This window comes from Elephantulus edwardii, unplaced genomic scaffold (assembly GCF_000299155.1).
Source record: "Elephantulus edwardii isolate Elephantulus edwardi_28Jun2011 unplaced genomic scaffold, EleEdw1.0 scaffold00065, whole genome shotgun sequence".
Taxonomy (NCBI): domain Eukaryota; kingdom Metazoa; phylum Chordata; class Mammalia; order Macroscelidea; family Macroscelididae; genus Elephantulus; species Elephantulus edwardii.
In genome coordinates, this window is record NW_006399815.1 from 2,835,125 (window position 1) to 2,852,717 (window position 17,593).

The window sequence follows — 17,593 nt, forward strand, 5'->3', positions numbered from 1 at the left end:
TTAATAAAATCTAGAGTCAGTATCATTGAAGGTATATTCACTTCTTTTTTTGTTTGGTTTTTATTACTATTCCAGTGCAAGTTTTCACCTTAAATTTGGTTCTCATTTGACAATTTATACACAAATTATTTAGTGACAATTTCATTTTTCATGTGTCAGCATTTAAAAAAACTTGCATTCTGATTGTTCTGCTTTCAGTACTCTAGTTTTCCTGCTCCTTTATCTTCTCATCTTTGTTTTAGACTAATTGTTGACCTTTGGCTCCCGTACAGAAGGTTTTTAAAGGAGCACAGATAATATAATCTGTCAGGAATCATGTTTTTTTAGGGTTTAAAAAAAAATCTAAAAATTCTTTTTCTCAAAGTCCTCTAGTTTTGACTGAGCCAGTAAATGTGGACCTTTTAAGAAGATGAGTTCATTTTTGTCAGGGTCTGTCTATTGTGACTCTGATCAAGCTGGTTAGCAGTGGTGGTTGAGCACTGTGTATTTGTGCAGGTATCACTAATGAGACTATGACTTGTGTAAGCTTTCTGTCTTACAGACTAATTTCTTCTCAGAAACTGGTTTTCTTTATGACTTTTATCGATTTTGAAGAAAATAGTAGAAAAATATGACTGTTAGCTTTTTATTATTAGTATTTGGAATCCTGAATGAATATATTTTTGAGGAGAACATCTTGTTAATCTTAGAGCAATATTTATTTGGAGAGTCTATAAAATCATATTTATTCATCCTTTCATGGTGCTTTCCCAAAGTGTGTTTGATGCAGTAATAACTACTGTGCTTGACAGACTTTATATATCATTTAGGGTTTCCTTCTGAATTTAGGGAACCTGCACCTGGGGTTGCTGAGCCTGTGGGAGCAGAAGTGGTAGGATGACAGGCTGGTGGGGTTTAACTCTTCCATTAGCCAGAGCACTAAAACATCCCATCTGTTTGTGAGACCTCTGTGTAAGACATATATCATTATACAATGCACCAGAGACACATAGCATTATTATTGCTATATTATTTTAACTCCTCCAACTACACAATCTGCAGGGTCCTTTGTTCATTCAATCAGTGGTTAATAGCTAACAAACTCAGAGACAGGATAACAGTGGAAGTGACTGGATTCTCAGACCTGAATCTCTTCCAGTGTACTGTGTTTCCTCAGTTTATTCTTGCCATAATTAACCAGTGTCACATCAGACCACCCCCATATGTATATCAATTTGTAGCGGTTTCCTTTTCTGTGATGCTGGAAGCAGTACTACTTATATTTTAAATACAAAAAGGGTTACCTATGATGGACAGTTTTCATCTGAACTTCAGACTAAGACAAATTAAGAATGGCTTGATAATCTACTTCTGAAAATTAGCCAATGAAAACATAATAGTTCACAACAGAATATTGTCTCATACAGTACTGTAAGATGAAATCTGGAAAACTCAGTGCAAAGACAGAGACTGCAAACTTACACTCCAAGATTCCAAGGATCTTGAAAGTGGCACAGAAATGGGCAACACTGTATGTGAAATTATCCTGAGAGCAAACATGACAGCCACTTGACAATACCAAGTAAAGTCATTCTTCCCTTCCGCTTTGCAGGTGAAGTTGAAGATGAATTACTTCATGCTTACAGCAAAGTGTACACATTTGACACTCCTCTCCTGATGGTACGCGTGGCAGTGCTTGTGGCGGTTACACTAACTGTGCCCATCGTTCTGTTCCCAGTAAGTACACAGAGCTTTGAAGAAAGAATCTTGTGTGGCTCCTTATATTGTATGCAAGTTCTGACTCTTGTGGATATAATAGTCATAGTGAGAAGGTTTTTTTGCAATACCTGAGGCAATGATTGTTTTATGTCACATTTTGGAGCCATATAATATTCACTACTTTAATATGTGTATTTTTTAAATAAATACTATTAGGAAACGTTGATGACATAGTCCATAGAGAGTTATGCTACTGACCCAAAGGCAGCACGTCTTTGGTGGTTCAAATCCATCAGCAGCTCCATAGGAAAAGGATGAAGAAAAGATAATGAAAAGTTCACTTGCTTTGGCCGAGAGTTACACGTATTTAACACAGGTCAAACCTGTGAAGAGACTTCCTTTTTATCAGAACAGACTGATCATGCCTTTATAGAAGTGTTTCTAATTCTGCCTCATTAGTGTCATCATACATAAAAACCAAAAACAAAAACCAAACTCAAAGTCATCGCTCTGGTGTCAGACAGCTCATAGCTGACTCTCCAGCAGGTTTCAGAGGCTGTGAATCATAAGGGAGAAGATTGCTCATCTCTCTCCCAAGGAGCAGCTAGTGGATTTTAACCACCTGCCTTTGGGTTGGCAGCTTAACGCCTTACCCACTAGGTCACCAGAGCTCTCCATTAACATCATGAAGGTTAGGGTTTACAACACATAAGATAGTTACATCACTTACAACATATAAGATAGTTACATTATACAATCATGGTAATGTTGGCACACAATATTCACCATCACAATCATGGTATTCAGGAGCTCAGGTGGCCTAGTGGCAAGAAGCTGCAATGCAATACTGAAGGCATGCATTTCAAATACACCAGGTGCTCCAAGGGTGAAGGATAGACAATCTCCTCCTATGCGATTAACTGCCTCTGAAAACCCGCCAGAGGGTCAGCTATGGGTCAATTCTGACTTGATGGTATGCAACAACTACAACAACCAGGTTCAGTAAAGCAGTACAAATGCACCTATGGTTTCCTCAATCATCCAGCTAACTATCTCAGAGTAGTGACAATCCAAGTTCAGCAGCTTAAACGCACCTCTGGTTCCTCACTCATGCAACAAACTTTATCTGAGTGTAGTGACACAATCATGATATTCAACTGCAGAGTCAACTATGAGTTGATTCTGACTCAATGGCAATGCATTTGCTTTTGGGCTTTGTTGTTGGTTTGTTTTTGGTTTTTCTTTTTTTTAAATTTACTGTTTAATGTTGCTGTTGTGTACCACTGAGTCAGAATGAACAAATAGCTGGCCCTCCAGCAGGTTTTCAGAGGCTGTGAATCACACAGAGACTGTCCATCTTTCTCCACCGGAGCAGCTAGTTGATTTGAACTGCATACCTTTGTATTGGCAGTGCAGTTCCTTAGCACTAAGTCACCAAAACTCCTATTTAAGGTATAAGTATCATAAATATTTTAAAGTATGGGGTGTTGGGGGCTGGAGAATGAGAGTTCTTTTTATACACAGATTCAAATATGGAGCACCTATCTAATAGGTTAGTAAGAGAATACGGATTCATATAACTTATGCAGCTTCAAAGTCAAAACCACACTAACTTCCAAAACACATTGCCTTTTCACCACAGTTTTTGAGAGCCTTTCATATTTTTTTCCAGTTTGTTGTGCAGTTAAAAACCTCTAAAGTCAGCTTTATTTATCCTAACTCCCTAAAGACTAATAAGAAGGGCAGTCATGTGAAGTCAATTTCAGTAAATTACATATTAGAAGGAAATTTCTCGAAAAAAATAGTTATGCTATCCATCATATATCTCCTCCACCCCCTGAAAGTGGCACATGCCCTCTACCAGACTCGCACTGATGGCCCCTTCTTGGCACTCACCATTGGCGTCGGTTTGTTCTCGATCACAGAGTAGGCCTGCTGGTGGAGACAGGAGCTGTATGAGCTAAAACCACCACCTATGGATAAACATAGGTCTTCACCCTCCTGCCAACTCTTCTCCTTTCATAAACACTGAATTTACTCATTCATTTTACAGAGGAAAAATAAACAACACAGCAAACAGCACTGGCCTGTGCCAAATATTCCATACAGTACCCAGCATTTGAGAAGAACTTATATAATGACATAGTGGTCACTTTAAATGCAGCTTGCATGCTAAAGTATTTTTTTGGCCACATTCCTTTCTCATGAATGCATGCAGTCAGATCTTTAGTACTTTGGCAGCTAATATTTTACTTTTACATGTTATCTTGACTCTAATATGTCTGAAATAACGTTAACTTAAAATCAGCTCCATCTTGACTACAAGGTGCACTACAGAGGAGAATTCCTAACCAATCAACTCCACTGAGAAAAAAAGTGGATCTTTTTGTATGTAAAGATTTTACTGACTAAATTTTAATATTTGGTAGGCATTCACACCAGTTCAAATCCACAAGCAGCTCTGCGGGTGGGCGGGCGATCAATTCCTGTGCGATACTACTGCCTCTGAAAACCTGCTGGAATCAGCTATAAGTCGGTTCTGACTCTACAGGATACAACAACTGTATACTTCTGTGTTACTTTATTCAGAAGGCTCAAGTACTTTTAAGACACAGTTTAAAGAAATGGAAGAGTCTGGCCCTGGTCACAGCTAACTGATAACAACCGAACTGGTGTAGTGCTTATAGCATGTTTGTGATGGCTGCAGTTGTGATCATGGGAAGTAAAAGTGAATCTTCCATTGACTGATCAAGATTTCAGCTCAACCTTGAAAGTCTTGTTCTCCTTTAGAAACTTTTTCCCTGCATGACAGATGAAGTATTTGTGTTAAGGTGATCAGTGGTTCTAATGGCCATTAGATGGCCATTAGAACCAAAATGGAAGGAGCCCTGGGGCTACAAAGATTAAGTACTTGGCTGCTTATCAGAAGGTTAGTGGTTCAGACTCACCCAAGGGGGTTCCAGGAGCAAAGCCTGGCTCTCTGTTTCTTTTAAAGATTATAGCCTAGAAATCCCCGTGGGGCATTTCCTCTATATCACATAGGATCACTGCCATTAGAAATCAATTGATGGCACTTAACAGTAGTTCAAACCCATTGCTCTCTGGTCAGCTCATAACAACTGTAAGATGGTATAGAACTGGCCCATAGGATTTCTAAGGTTCCAGTTTTTACTGAAGGAAACTGCCACAGCACTCTCCATCTGAACAGCTATGGATTCAAACTGCAATCCTTTCTGTCAGTGCTTAACTACTACGCCATCAAGGCTCCTTCTAAAAACAACAACAGAACCAAATGGATCATTAGCACCAAAATTCAAGAAAATTGCTAACTGCCACAACCATTATTATATATTTTCCTTTTTATGGTTGATAATTATGAACATTTATTAAGCACTGCATTATGTATTTTCATTCAACATAAACATTTAGGAAACATTTGCACATACTTATGTCTTTTCGCTTAAATGTTATAATGAATGATCTATATATGTGTCTGCCTTCTCTACCTATTTTTTTTAAAAAATGCCATAAAGCTGAATCCAATTTACAGGACAAAGTAGAATTGTCCTGTAGAGTTTCTAAGGTTGTAATCTCTATGGAAACAAACTGCCACATATTTCTCTTATTATTGGTGGGTTCTAACCTCTGATCTTTCTGTTAACAACTAAGCTAATAACCACCACACCACTGGGGCTTGTCCTGTGCCTTCCCCAGTGGGTATGTGTCCCTGCAGATGAGAGTTGTGCAAAGAAAAGGGCCCAAAGGATCAGCTCCAAAATGTTTGCCAAGAAAAATCATCTCTGATGAGTTTTGCCTGTTTGGAAATGCATAAACTGCCATTTATAGGAAAGAGACTCACAGGACTTTTTTTTTTTTTTTTTGTGGACAGTTAGATGCTGGCTGTAAACCCCAGATTTTTTTATGATATGGTTGGAATGAACACAATTTCCCTGCATGTAAATAGGAGCATAGAGGTGGGAGTTACATGCTTAGCCTTCTAGTCCCAGTCAAATGCTGTAAGGCTAACTTCACTTCCCACATTGCCAAGAAAAACAGAAAAGCAAATAATCTTGGCAGGCTAAGCATGAACACACAAGCTCAAATTCCATCTGCTATACTTGGAAAGCACAAAGAGATCGCATTTAGGATCCTCTAGCCTCAGTGGCAAGAAGCTGCACTGCAATTCTGAAAGCGCATGGTTCGAATCCACCACCTGCTCTGCAGGAGAAGGATAGGCATTCTGCTTCTGTGAAATTAACTGCCTCTGAAAACACTCCATAGGGTCAGCTGTGGGTCTAATCTGACTCTGCAGTGCACAACAACAACAAGCACTCACTCTATTTCACTTATCACCAGGAAGCCACTCCTTTTACTTGTATTTCCTTCAAGCCTGTTCTTTCAAAGTGTTTGTAGGTAAGGAATTACAGCAGATGTTGCTGTGAACTGCAGTTGAGAAGCAATCTCTGCCTGGTATTTCTAACCCCCTTGCCCTAAACAATCCTACCGAGTGAAACTGTGACTCACTTCTAAATAATGGAAGAATAGATTTTTTTTTTTCTTTCTTTTAAGAATTTAGAGTCAAGGCTTCCACTTCCAAGTCTGCCTCCACAGTTCTGCCCTTCACATTGGGTCCCCATATCTGAACACAGCACCTCCTGACTGGCTCCTGCTCAGGACATTCTGGACATTAACAGTGCTGTCCTATGGACTGCACAGAACCTTCGTAGAAGCCTCCTGAGTATGGGCTGCACCAGTGCGGGGGACATGCACCACCCACAGTATGTGACCCACATTAACAGGTCCTTATCAGTGTGTGTCAGTAGAGAAGAGGGCTCCTAGCAAAGTAGAAGAGCAGGCAAGTCTGGTAATAAGCACTCCTGCTGTACTGGCACAGATAGATAGAACTGATAGGACCCTTGGATCCCAGGTCACCCCATAGGGCAATCTTTTAAGATGAAATGACTTGTATGCTTCCTTCCGAGTCTTTGCCATCACCCACCACCAACAGCGGCCGTGGTGTGCAGTTGGGTGGATTTCAACTCTTAAGTGACCACAAAAGACAGAGTGTCCCTGCTCCATGGGGCTTCCAAGGCTGCAGAGCTTTTAGGGAGCAGGCTTCCAGGTCTTCTTATGCAGCAGCTTCCTCTTGTTCTGATTGCCAATACCCTTCCAGGAATTTATTGGTAACTCTAGATGCCTTCTATTCTGTTTGGGGTTTTGTTACTCCTTATTTGCTGGGAGAAGCAAGCTTCTTTTATGGGAACAATTACTGCAATTACTGTAACTGTTTCTACCTTTTATTCCTGTAAACTTCTGTACTCTTACATTATCAGGTCAAACCCTAGTCTTTCCGGGAGCTGTGCACCCTTAAAAAACTGTATTTACTTTCAGAGAGGTTCAGCATGGGCAAGAAGAGGGTCTAGACTCAGTTGGGCAAACTGAACGCACAGTTGTAACAAAGACTGTTTTAAGAGCATATAGGTGTGGCTGCTGCTTGACTTGAGCCTATATGTCCTATGTAGTCTTTTTAGAGAGAAGAGAAACCCTGGTGATTAATGAATTTAACACTTGGAGAGTAAGAAAGTTTAAGTCCTAGGTATCATAGAAAGTCTATTGATTTGAACTGTGGGAGAAGAAGGATGGGCAATCTCCTCCCCTGCCTCTGAAAACTCTCCAGGAGGCCAGCTAATTCTGACTCTATGGTACACACAGCAGTAACAACAATTGATTTTAACTAGCTTGGACAAATTAAGTGAGTACTCATTGATGGTCACAATGTGAACTGACTGCGCTGAGGAGCCTTGATACCAGAGCAAATTATATGTTATGCAAACCCAAAGGTCAGCAGTTCTAAACCATCAGCCACTCCTCTGCGGGAAGAAAGACAGCCTTCTCCATAAAGATTTACAGCCTTGGAAACCCAATGCAGGGTCACTGTGAGTCAGAATTGATGAGAAAACTAATGCAACCCATTTTCTTTCCTCCTCAAACTTTCCAAATGATATTCATCATTTTCACTCATCTACTCTTTAAAATCCTTTACAGAGCTGCATGCAAACCAGCGCCAGAAATGATCTGGTTTGCCACTCTTGAAATGAAATTGCCTTTTAAACCTAAACAGATGGCTTTCATTTTTTTTGGTGGAATGGTATGAAAGGAATGTCACATTAGAAACTGCAGGCAATTCAGCTGGAAATTTTTTGCCCATCACACATGTGTTTCAAAACGTAATTTACATCTTCTCTCTTTTAAACGAGTTCCCTTCTCACCAGTAAGAGACTTCAGAACTAAAAATTCAAAGTGAAAAAGCAAACCCAGCATTTCTAAAAATGTGCTGCTAGAGCTTAACTGAAGTACTCACTTACTGAAAAGCCAGTGGACTAATCTCACTAAGTCAGAAAGTGTTCTGGTAAAGAAGTGGAAGATAAGAATATTTTCAGCTTTGTTAAACTATGCAAACATCAGCAGCACCCTCTCCCTGTCTCCACAAAGATCTCTTTATCCAGTTACATCAGAGTAACCTGAGCAGGGCTGCAACAGAGCGGCCCCTGACCTTTTACCTACTTATTTTCACTGAAACTGGGATGAAATCTATCAAAGATCCCGAAGTGAAGGAAACAGTCTTCCTGTTCCATTTCACTCCACTGTTATGAGTGTCTGCTATGTACAGGCACTAAATTTGGCATTTTGAGGACTGTTAGATTATTTGACCCTGTTTACATTTTGTCGATTTATAATCCATTGTTTGGGAAGGGTAAGTAAACACAGGAAGGTTCACAATTTTTAAAAATGCTGGTTAACAAAAATGCAAAATCAAGAAAACTGTCAAAAGAACTAAAACCCACTGCCATGGAGACAGTTTCCACTCTGTGGGACCATCCTTTGGGTTCTTAGGCTTCAAGTCCGTCTCCAGCAGAGCGGCTGATGGATTCGAACAACTGGCTTTTCTCCAGCACACTAGACTACACAGCATGCCACCAGAGCTGCTTGGGTTTGTAAAAATGTCTGTCACAGACTGTGTAAAGTAACTCAGTGCTACATCATGATGCAATCTAAGGAGATAGGAATAGGATCAAGAAGGACTTTATTGTGTCTCTCTGTCAAATCTACCAGCCACCCCAATGAAGACAGAGGGCAGTCTCCTTCCATAAAGATTTACAGCCTTGGAAACCTCAGGGAAGGTTGCTATGACTCAAAACAGATTCTATGGCAAGAGAGAGTGGAGTATCCCTTTGTGAGATTGTTTTTTAAAATATAAAAAAATGTGAAAATGAAAAGAGCACGAAACATATTACCAAAGAAAAATGACAAGCGCTCTATCTTAAATGGCACCTTTTTAAAAACAACAACAAAAACCCCAAACACCCACCACAATCTTCTCTGGGAGAAAAAGGATGATGAAAATGCTTCCTAATGTTGAGAATATTTGAAACAATAATTGAATTTAAAAACTAAAGAAATGATTCTTATCCGTGTACTCTTCTCATTGCAGATCCGCACATCAGTGACCACACTGCTATTTCCCAAAAGACCCTTCAGCTGGATAAGACATTTCTTCATCGCAGCCATCATTATTGCACTTAATAATGTTCTGGTCATACTTGTACCAACAATAAAATACATCTTTGGATTCATAGGTAAGTTCTAGAAAGGCTTTTATTTCATTAATATTAGCTTAGCCCTCATTAATCGTCTGGTCAGAGCAGCTCAGGAGATTCCCATCAACCCAACCAAACACCCAGAGTTTACTTCCTTACCACCATATTGGAAGTCACTTATTCACAAAGTCCATCAGAGCTAGAAACTAATTTACAGTTCATACATAAGGGCATTCTGTCTAGGTTTCCTGACATAAAGAAACTGAGTTCCATAAAAGAGAAGTCATATAGTGATGCCCAAAAATTAGACTTATATCATGTTGTCATCAAAAACAGTTTTTACTTGGTAGGAGCTACTCTTCCATCTATGAGTATCAGCTAAGCCTTAAAAGGCTTCTTCAGAGGAAGGTGCATATTGTTTCTCTTAACTGTGTGACATCTTAACTACTTGATTTTTCAGCTTACTTATCTAAGGGGCTACTCAAATTTTAAGGACAATGTAAACTTAAGAAAATAAAATTTAGGCAAACTTAAAAAGTAAGAAGTGGATACTTACGATGTGTGATGAATTCCCTCTCGGTTGTGTGTATTTATGCAGTCTGCTGTCGGTACATCTATTCTGGCACATGGCTACTCCATGTGTTTCAGAGTAGTATTGGCTTCATAGGGCTTTCGCTGGCTAGGACCTTTTGGAAGTAAATCACCAGAACTTTCTTCTGAGGCAACTCCAGGTGCATTCCCCTATAAATTTTGTTAATATGTCCTGTCTTTTTGTTGTTTGGCATGCATATTTATTATGTAGCTATCATGTTATTGTTGTTATATGCCAACGAATCGCTTGTGACTCACAGTGACCCTATGCACAATAGCTCTGACCCCTGCTCTATCCTGAGCCAATCTCACTGTCTTTGACACATCTACCTTCATTATCCCAGTTACTATATCAATCATCTCATCTGTGGTTTTCCTCTCCTACTATCCCTAGACCTGTCCAAGCATGATACCCTTCTCCAAAGATTGATCCCTCCTGGCTACATAAAAGTGTGTCAGATGGAGTCTCAAAATCCATTTTAATTTCAAAAAAAGTATATCTAAGCATATCTTCTCTGAATATGCTACCAAGATAAGCTTGCAAAATTTAAATACTTGCTTTTAGCGCTAAGAACAGAGTAGCTTTGTATTTGTTTTTGTGAATTGTGGTCCTCCCCTAGCAGTGTCTTCCTGTGTCAGACGATGGCCTGTGTTTCTCTCCTCAGGGGCTTCTTCTGCCACCATGCTGATATTTATCCTCCCAGCTGCTTTTTATCTTAGACTTGTCAAGAAAGAACCTCTTAGGTCACCTCAAAAGATTGGGGTAAGTAAAGCTTTCAATAACTCCCTGCCTCATAAAATGGTGCTCTTCAACCATTTAGAGTAAAGAAAACCTCAAGTTTTGTTCTTTTTTTTTAAATGAATTGATAAAAACCAAAACCAGATAGATCAGGGACTCTGTTGGCAAGAGGAACAGACAGGTATTTCTAGCATTCAGGATTTGCTGTCTTCCTATATAAAAGATATCCTGGTGAACCCTCCCTGGGGTTGAAGGCCAGTGTAGTTTTCCCACACTTATGCCTGTGTTACGTACAGACCAGTGCACATGCCATGCTGCTGCTGTGCACAGATACGAAAGGGAAGAATCAGGATCCCAGTTGTGCTATGAAATTGTTCCAGTATTTTGGTCAAGCTATTTAGGTTTGAAGGCCAAGAAAAGATGCTGCTTTTGTTATTCCTTCTATAGTGCTCTTCTGTCCTCTGAAGGGAATATTCTTCCCTCTGTACACTGACATCCACAATTGTTGACCTCTTTAGATATAAAATACAATCTTATTAGAGCACACATATTTCCTTTTCATAACAGTACTACAGAAACACATACTAGAAATAGTTATGCCTTTTCACTAACTCAATATTATCAGTAACTCCTTAATAAGGCCATATTATGTATTGAAAGGACTGGCTAGCCTAACTTACTGAGAGTCCTTCACCTCTCAGGACATTGAGGATTTCTGTCATTTTAGTCAGAAGCTCCCATCATTTGGCCAGTGCTTGGAAAGTTACCTGTCCTTTTTGTGATCCATTTTGTATTTGACCAGATATAAAACGGGGGAAAAAAATTACCTATAGCTTCATTTAAAATATGAGGCTAATCTCCGTTAATATAAAAGCCCTCTTGTAGTGTTAAAATGTTTAAATATTTTTATTACAGTATTACTAAATATTATTATAGCTTTAATACAGAAATGTAATAATCTCGTTATGGAAATTTTTACGTTATGAAATAAAAAAAAGAAAGAAAACCACAATAGCCCATGCCTAATGGGTAAGGAATCGCTACCAACCCAGATGCAGGCAATTTGAATATACCAGCTGCTCTGACAGAGAAAGATGGGCAAGCTCCTCCTGTGAGATTTACAGCCTCTAAAAACACACTAGACTATCAGCTTTGAGTTGGCTCTGACTCAACAAGCATGTAACAACTCATGCAGAAACATCTAGATTTTATATATGTGTGTATTTTTCCCCCCCCAAGTCCTTGCCATAGAGCTACTGGTAAATTTGAACTTCCAGAGAGGTACTGCCTTTGAGTTAGAAGCGCAACTCCCTTTAGACTATGCCAAGTATTCGTATGTATAATAGATATAGTTCAAGTGCATAGATATATAGTATACTATATATAGCATGTTGTTGTTCTTGTTAAGTGCTATCGAGTCATAGACAACTCATAGCAACCCTATGAACAAAAGACCTGAGCACTGTTCATAGACTTTCCAGAGGCAAGCCGTTTTTTATATTATATTATATATACATATAAAAGTTCTGGTGGCCTAGTGGAAAGAAGATGCACTTTAATCTCAAAGGCACACAGTTCGAATCCCACCAGCTGCTCTTTTGGAGAAGGATGGGCAGTCTCCTCCTGTGTGACTAACTGCCTCTGAAAACCCACTGGAAGGTCAGAAACAATGATACAAAACAACTATCTATATATTCATATATACATTCCTATATATATTCCCATGTATAGATATTCACATATGTATTTTTCTATATATGTTATATATGCCATGTTATAATGGATGTAGTATATATATTATAGCATATAGATAGATAACATATATAGTGTACACTCGTATGCTTTAAGTCTTCTTTTTCTTTTCAAGTAATACTACATCTATTGGGTTTTTGGTTTTATTTATGTACTTTTTAAAATTATATCACAGAATACATATTATTCCTTTAACCTGTTTGCCCTTTATGCCTGGAAATGGTATGTGTTCCCCGCATCATTAAAATTTTTTTTTCCATCATTTGATCTGTAAAAATAACAGGCTTCCCCATAAATTTGCTTTACCATGTTGTTGCTGTAGGCGGTTAAGTTGGAATCAACTCATAGCTGATCCTCCGGTGGGTTTTAGAGGCAGTAAATGACATGGAAGGAGATCACCTATCCTACCAACAGAGCAGCTGGTCGATTCAAACTGTGTGCCTTTGGATTGCAGTACAGCTTTTTTCCCCTAGGCCACCAGAACTCCTTGCTTTACCATAATTAATTGCCATTAATGTATAATTGAACATTTAGGTTATACCTCTATACTTCCTCCACTAGTGTTCTTAGTTGACTCATGAGTTAGTCTTGGACATCTGGGATATAAGAGTAATACAGTTCAATATTCGAATCAGTTTGTTGTCTTACTCAAGCAACATTTCCAAGCAAACTGTACTAAGTGAGTATGCTTTCTGTCTCTGTGTTCCCTGACAAGTTCTTTCTGAATTACAGGCTATAATTTTCCTGGTGATTGGAATCATTTTCATGATTGGAAGTATGGCACTCATAATAATTGACTGGATATACAATCCTCCATATTCCAAGCATCATTAACCAAGAGAGAGAAAAAAAACACCTTTTTTTTCCCTACTGGAAATGTTTGCAAGTTATGCTCCAAAAGATGTTTATCTTGATTGGAATGTTATTCTTAGGAAGTAACAGGAAGATTCCAAAGACATTTACCAGTAATATCACCAGACACCTTCAGAAAAGAAAACCATTGTGGTTTTAGTTTGTTTTCAATAAATAATAGCTGTTTAGGTGTTAAAAATCTGTGGTGCACATTTCTACCCAGGCTTTACCATTTTACTGAAGTGGTGTAGGAGATGATCAAGGTATGTGTTTGCTACCGTACAAGCAGAATAAGGGTAGCTGCATGGAATGGTCATTAGATAATCCCTACCCAGCACCCCCAAAAAAGTACTATGTACTTATATTCTCAAAGCATCAAATAAAAAGACCCTGGTAGCAAAGCTATCACCACTTAATGGCATACTTCATGAGTTATCCCTGCAAGGTACGTGAATGATCAGACACTAGTATATAACACCTTACTATCAACAGTAAAGGAATACTTTGTCTATTCTGACATTGAATTAGCAATTTCTTCATTCAGTAGATTCCCCACCCTTATAAATGTTTTAACACCTTACTCAGAAGAGAGGGGTTTGATTTCAATTACAGAGCAACAACAAAAAAAAAATGCTAATCGCTGAACTGCCTGTTCTGAAAGCATCTGCATTTTATTGTTCTTGCTACTCTTGTCACATTTTTCTTCATTGAACAACACTCTCCCTCTCGTCTTCCATTCACAGTCAGAATTTTCAGAAGACCACATTTCTTGTGGAAACATATGACCCAGTATTGTTTGATACATTTTTATTTGATAAACTTTCAGTGCAGGAAACTGTGATTCACTTTATAGTCATGTATATACTCTTATTCTGTAGTCACCAGAATTTTAATGTATGGTACCTTTGATTTTTTTTATTTTTACATGTGTAGCTTTTCCTCCTCACAGTCAAAAGACTTATGTTATTGGGAGCAGGAGCAGGGAATTTTTAAGTTGGTAGGTTAAAAAAAAATCCATGTGTATGTATCTGTCATTGAGGTTATTTTAAAATTGGAACTTATATTACATAAAGTTCAGTAATGCTCTTCTCTAGTGTTTACAATAATAGCACAATCATCTACAAGAAAATAAGTTATTTGCAAATAATTGTCAGTACTAAGGTTATTCATTTCATTTGTTGTTGTTTTTTTATTCCAACGCATAACGACCACATGTGACAGAGTAGAATTGTCCCAGAAGGTTTTATGGGTTGTCTATGGAAGCAGATAACCAGGTCTTTCTCCCAGAGAGTTTCTTGGTGAGTTTGAACCACCAACCTTTCAGTTAGCGGTTGAACACTTAATTGTTGTGCCACCAGGGCTCTTTTCATTTAACATCACTAAAATAGAATTTGATGTATTTTAGCTTTGATAGCTGTCAGTGACATTCACTTGCCATTTGTTGTGTGATTCTTGATAAAAATAAAAAATGTTAACACTATGAAAAAATGCAAACTATAATTCTAATTCACTTGTTTAATCTACTTATGCAAAATGGATTTAAAAATTACTACTCACTGCCAAGAATTCTCAGAGGTTACTATTTTTTTCAATCAGGAACAAGAGTATTTGTCATATAATTTATATTGTAGCAAAGCCAAGAATGAAAAGAACCTCTTATTAAATCATATTTAATACTTTTTCTATAATGTGCCTTAGAAAATATTCATTTGTCATACATATTATTTTCAAGAAGCACAAAATGTAATGTAAACACAAAATGTAAAATGGTACATTTTGGTATGGAGATTGAGCATCACTAGAAACTATCCTAACTTTGAGTTATTTTTTTACAAGAAAAAATATATAATTGCATTTTTTAACATATATCTATATATCTCTCTATATAGATATAGCAAAAAAATATATCCATTTCATCTAAAGAGTGTTCCAAAAGAGTTGAAATTGGAGAAAGTTACCTTTTGAATGTTAAAAAAAGTTTGATCTGAATGTATTTAAATGTAAATATCAAAGGGTAATCGAAAAAATTGAAAAAAACTGTAAATCTGTATATATTTTTAAAACTTTATATTTGAAAGGACTAACTTGAAACTATCAACCTGTGTAATTATATAAATATTCAAAAGCAATAATACAGTGCCAAACAGTAAAGCACCATTTTTATCCTGGCCACCATCAGGACTAGAGTTCACATATACTGCAGGGCAGACATACATATGGTATAATGTACTGGTTAATTTAACCCCATTTGTAAAAAAGATTAAAATTCTATTTTCTTATTTCATTTATAAGGTGGTTCAATGTATTGGGAGGCTTTTTTATTACAGAAAGTATATATTGGTATATAATAAATGAACTTTTCAAATGACTATGATGTGATTTTTCTATTCTTAAAAATGATTGTGATTTGTACATAAAAAAATTTGAATCTAAATGTTGTCTTTCTTATTACATTGGCATTGTGTTCCATTCACATATTACCCTTGACCTAATAAATATTTATAGCTGTCAACAAAGTAGTTGCCATTTTATCTTGGCAAAATAAATATATAATCCTAAATAATTTTTTTTATGTCAGTAGGTATATACCTCTCATAGTAAGTGGAGATGAAGTTTCTTTCTGATTAGTTAGGGATAGAATAATTCAGGTTGCAAAGTGAAAGCATAAGAAAGAAACATCAGGATGGTAAAATAAATGAGAAAGCAGCATGAGAATTGGTAGAAATGGGCTATTCATGAGATCTATGGTTCATATGTTAAGTGCTGGCTTAATAGAAAGTGGAAAGCAATTCTCCAAAGTGAATGTACGTGTACATTTTCCGTTTTGTTGGTAATATGTAAGAATGAAAATTCCTGCACCTCGTTGCCAATATTGGACTTGCTTTTTTTTTCTTTTCTTTTTCTACTAGTTTATTTACAAAATTCAAATACAAATTTGAACAAATTCTTTCTTGCTTTTTGTATTTTATCCTTTCTAACCCACTGTCTTCACAGCTTCAGTTTGCTCGGCTCCACAGTCAACATTCTTGGCACCAGCAGTCAGGAAATCAAAAAGCGTATCGTGATGGGAAAGTCTGCTGTTAGGGACCTCTCTAAAGTACTCAGGAGCAACAGTGTCTCTCTGGAGACTAAGGTGCGCCTGATACAGGCCATGGTATTCGCAATCGCTTGTTATGCATCAGAGAGTTGGACAATGACTAGGGAGGACAGAAGGAGAGTGGATGCTTTTGAGCTGTGGTGCTGGAGAAGGGTACTGAATGTACCCTGGACTGCCAGGAAAACAAACAGATTTATCTTGGAGAGGATTAAACCAAGCTACTCCCTGGAGGCAAGGATTCTGGGGCTTCGTCTGACATACTTTGGACATGTTGCCAGGAGGGACGGGTCCTTGGAGAGGGACATCATGCTTGGGAGGGTTGAGGGACAACGCAGGAGGGGAAGACCCTCTATGAGATGGATTGATTCGGTGACTGGGGTAATCGGGATGGGTGTGTTAGAGGCGGTGCGGTTGGCACAGGATAGAGCAGGGTTTAGGGCTGTTGTGCATAGGGTCGCTATGAGTCGCAAACGATTCGACGGCACATAACAACAACAACAACCCACTGTCTGCTGTTAGGGACCTCTCCAAAGTACTTAAGAGCAATGATGTCTCTCTGGAGACTAAGGTACGTCTGATACAGGCCATGGTCTTTGCAATCACTTGTTATGCATCAGAGAGTTGGACATGACTAGGGAGGATAGAAGGAGAATTGATGCCTTTGAGCTGTGGTGTTGGAGAAGAGTATTGAGGGTACCATGGACTGCTAGGAAAACAGATTCATCCTGGAAAGGTTTAAACCCAACTGTTCCATGGAGGCAAGGATTCTGAGGCTCCGTCTAGCATACTTTGGATATGTTGTAAGGAGGGACCGGTCCTTGGAGAGGGACATCATGCTTGGTAGGGTTGGAGGAACAGCGCAGGAGGGGAAGGCCCTCTATGAGGTGGATTGATTCAGTGACTGGGATAATTGGGATGGGTGTGTCAGAGACAGTGCGATTGGCACAGGACAGAACAGAGATTAGGGCTATTGTACATAGGGTCGCTATGAGTCACAAGTGATTTGATGGCACATAACAACAACAACCCACTGTCATTAAGGTGGTTCAGATTTGTAGTGACCTTATGGGACAAAACAGAACTACCCTTTAAAGTTTCCAAAGTTGCAAATCTTAATGAAAGCAGATGGCCTCATCTTTCTCCTAAGGGATAGCCAATGGTTTTGAACTCCTGACCTTTTTCTACTGAATGTAATACAGCATTGCATTACGGTTTTAGTTTCCAGTGAGCCAAGCCAAGGTATTTTTAATTGCTTCCTGTGCATCT

General features: G+C 38.3%; 1 protein-coding gene across 1 annotated transcript in view; it reads left to right on the forward strand.

Moving 5' to 3' along the window:
* The window catches only part of SLC38A4 (solute carrier family 38, member 4), a 39,108-nt gene extending 25,467 nt beyond the window's left edge, over window positions 1-13,641 (forward strand). Inside the window, exons 12-15 of the mRNA XM_006888171.1 lie at window positions 1,592-1,716; window positions 9,191-9,335; window positions 10,553-10,650; window positions 13,111-13,641. Coding sequence (XP_006888233.1) covers window positions 1,592-1,716; window positions 9,191-9,335; window positions 10,553-10,650; window positions 13,111-13,212 — 470 coding nt within the window. The 3' untranslated portion in view covers window positions 13,213-13,641. The remainder of the gene's footprint in view (window positions 1-1,591; window positions 1,717-9,190; window positions 9,336-10,552; window positions 10,651-13,110) is intronic.
* Window positions 13,642-17,593: the final 3,952 nt, after the last annotated feature.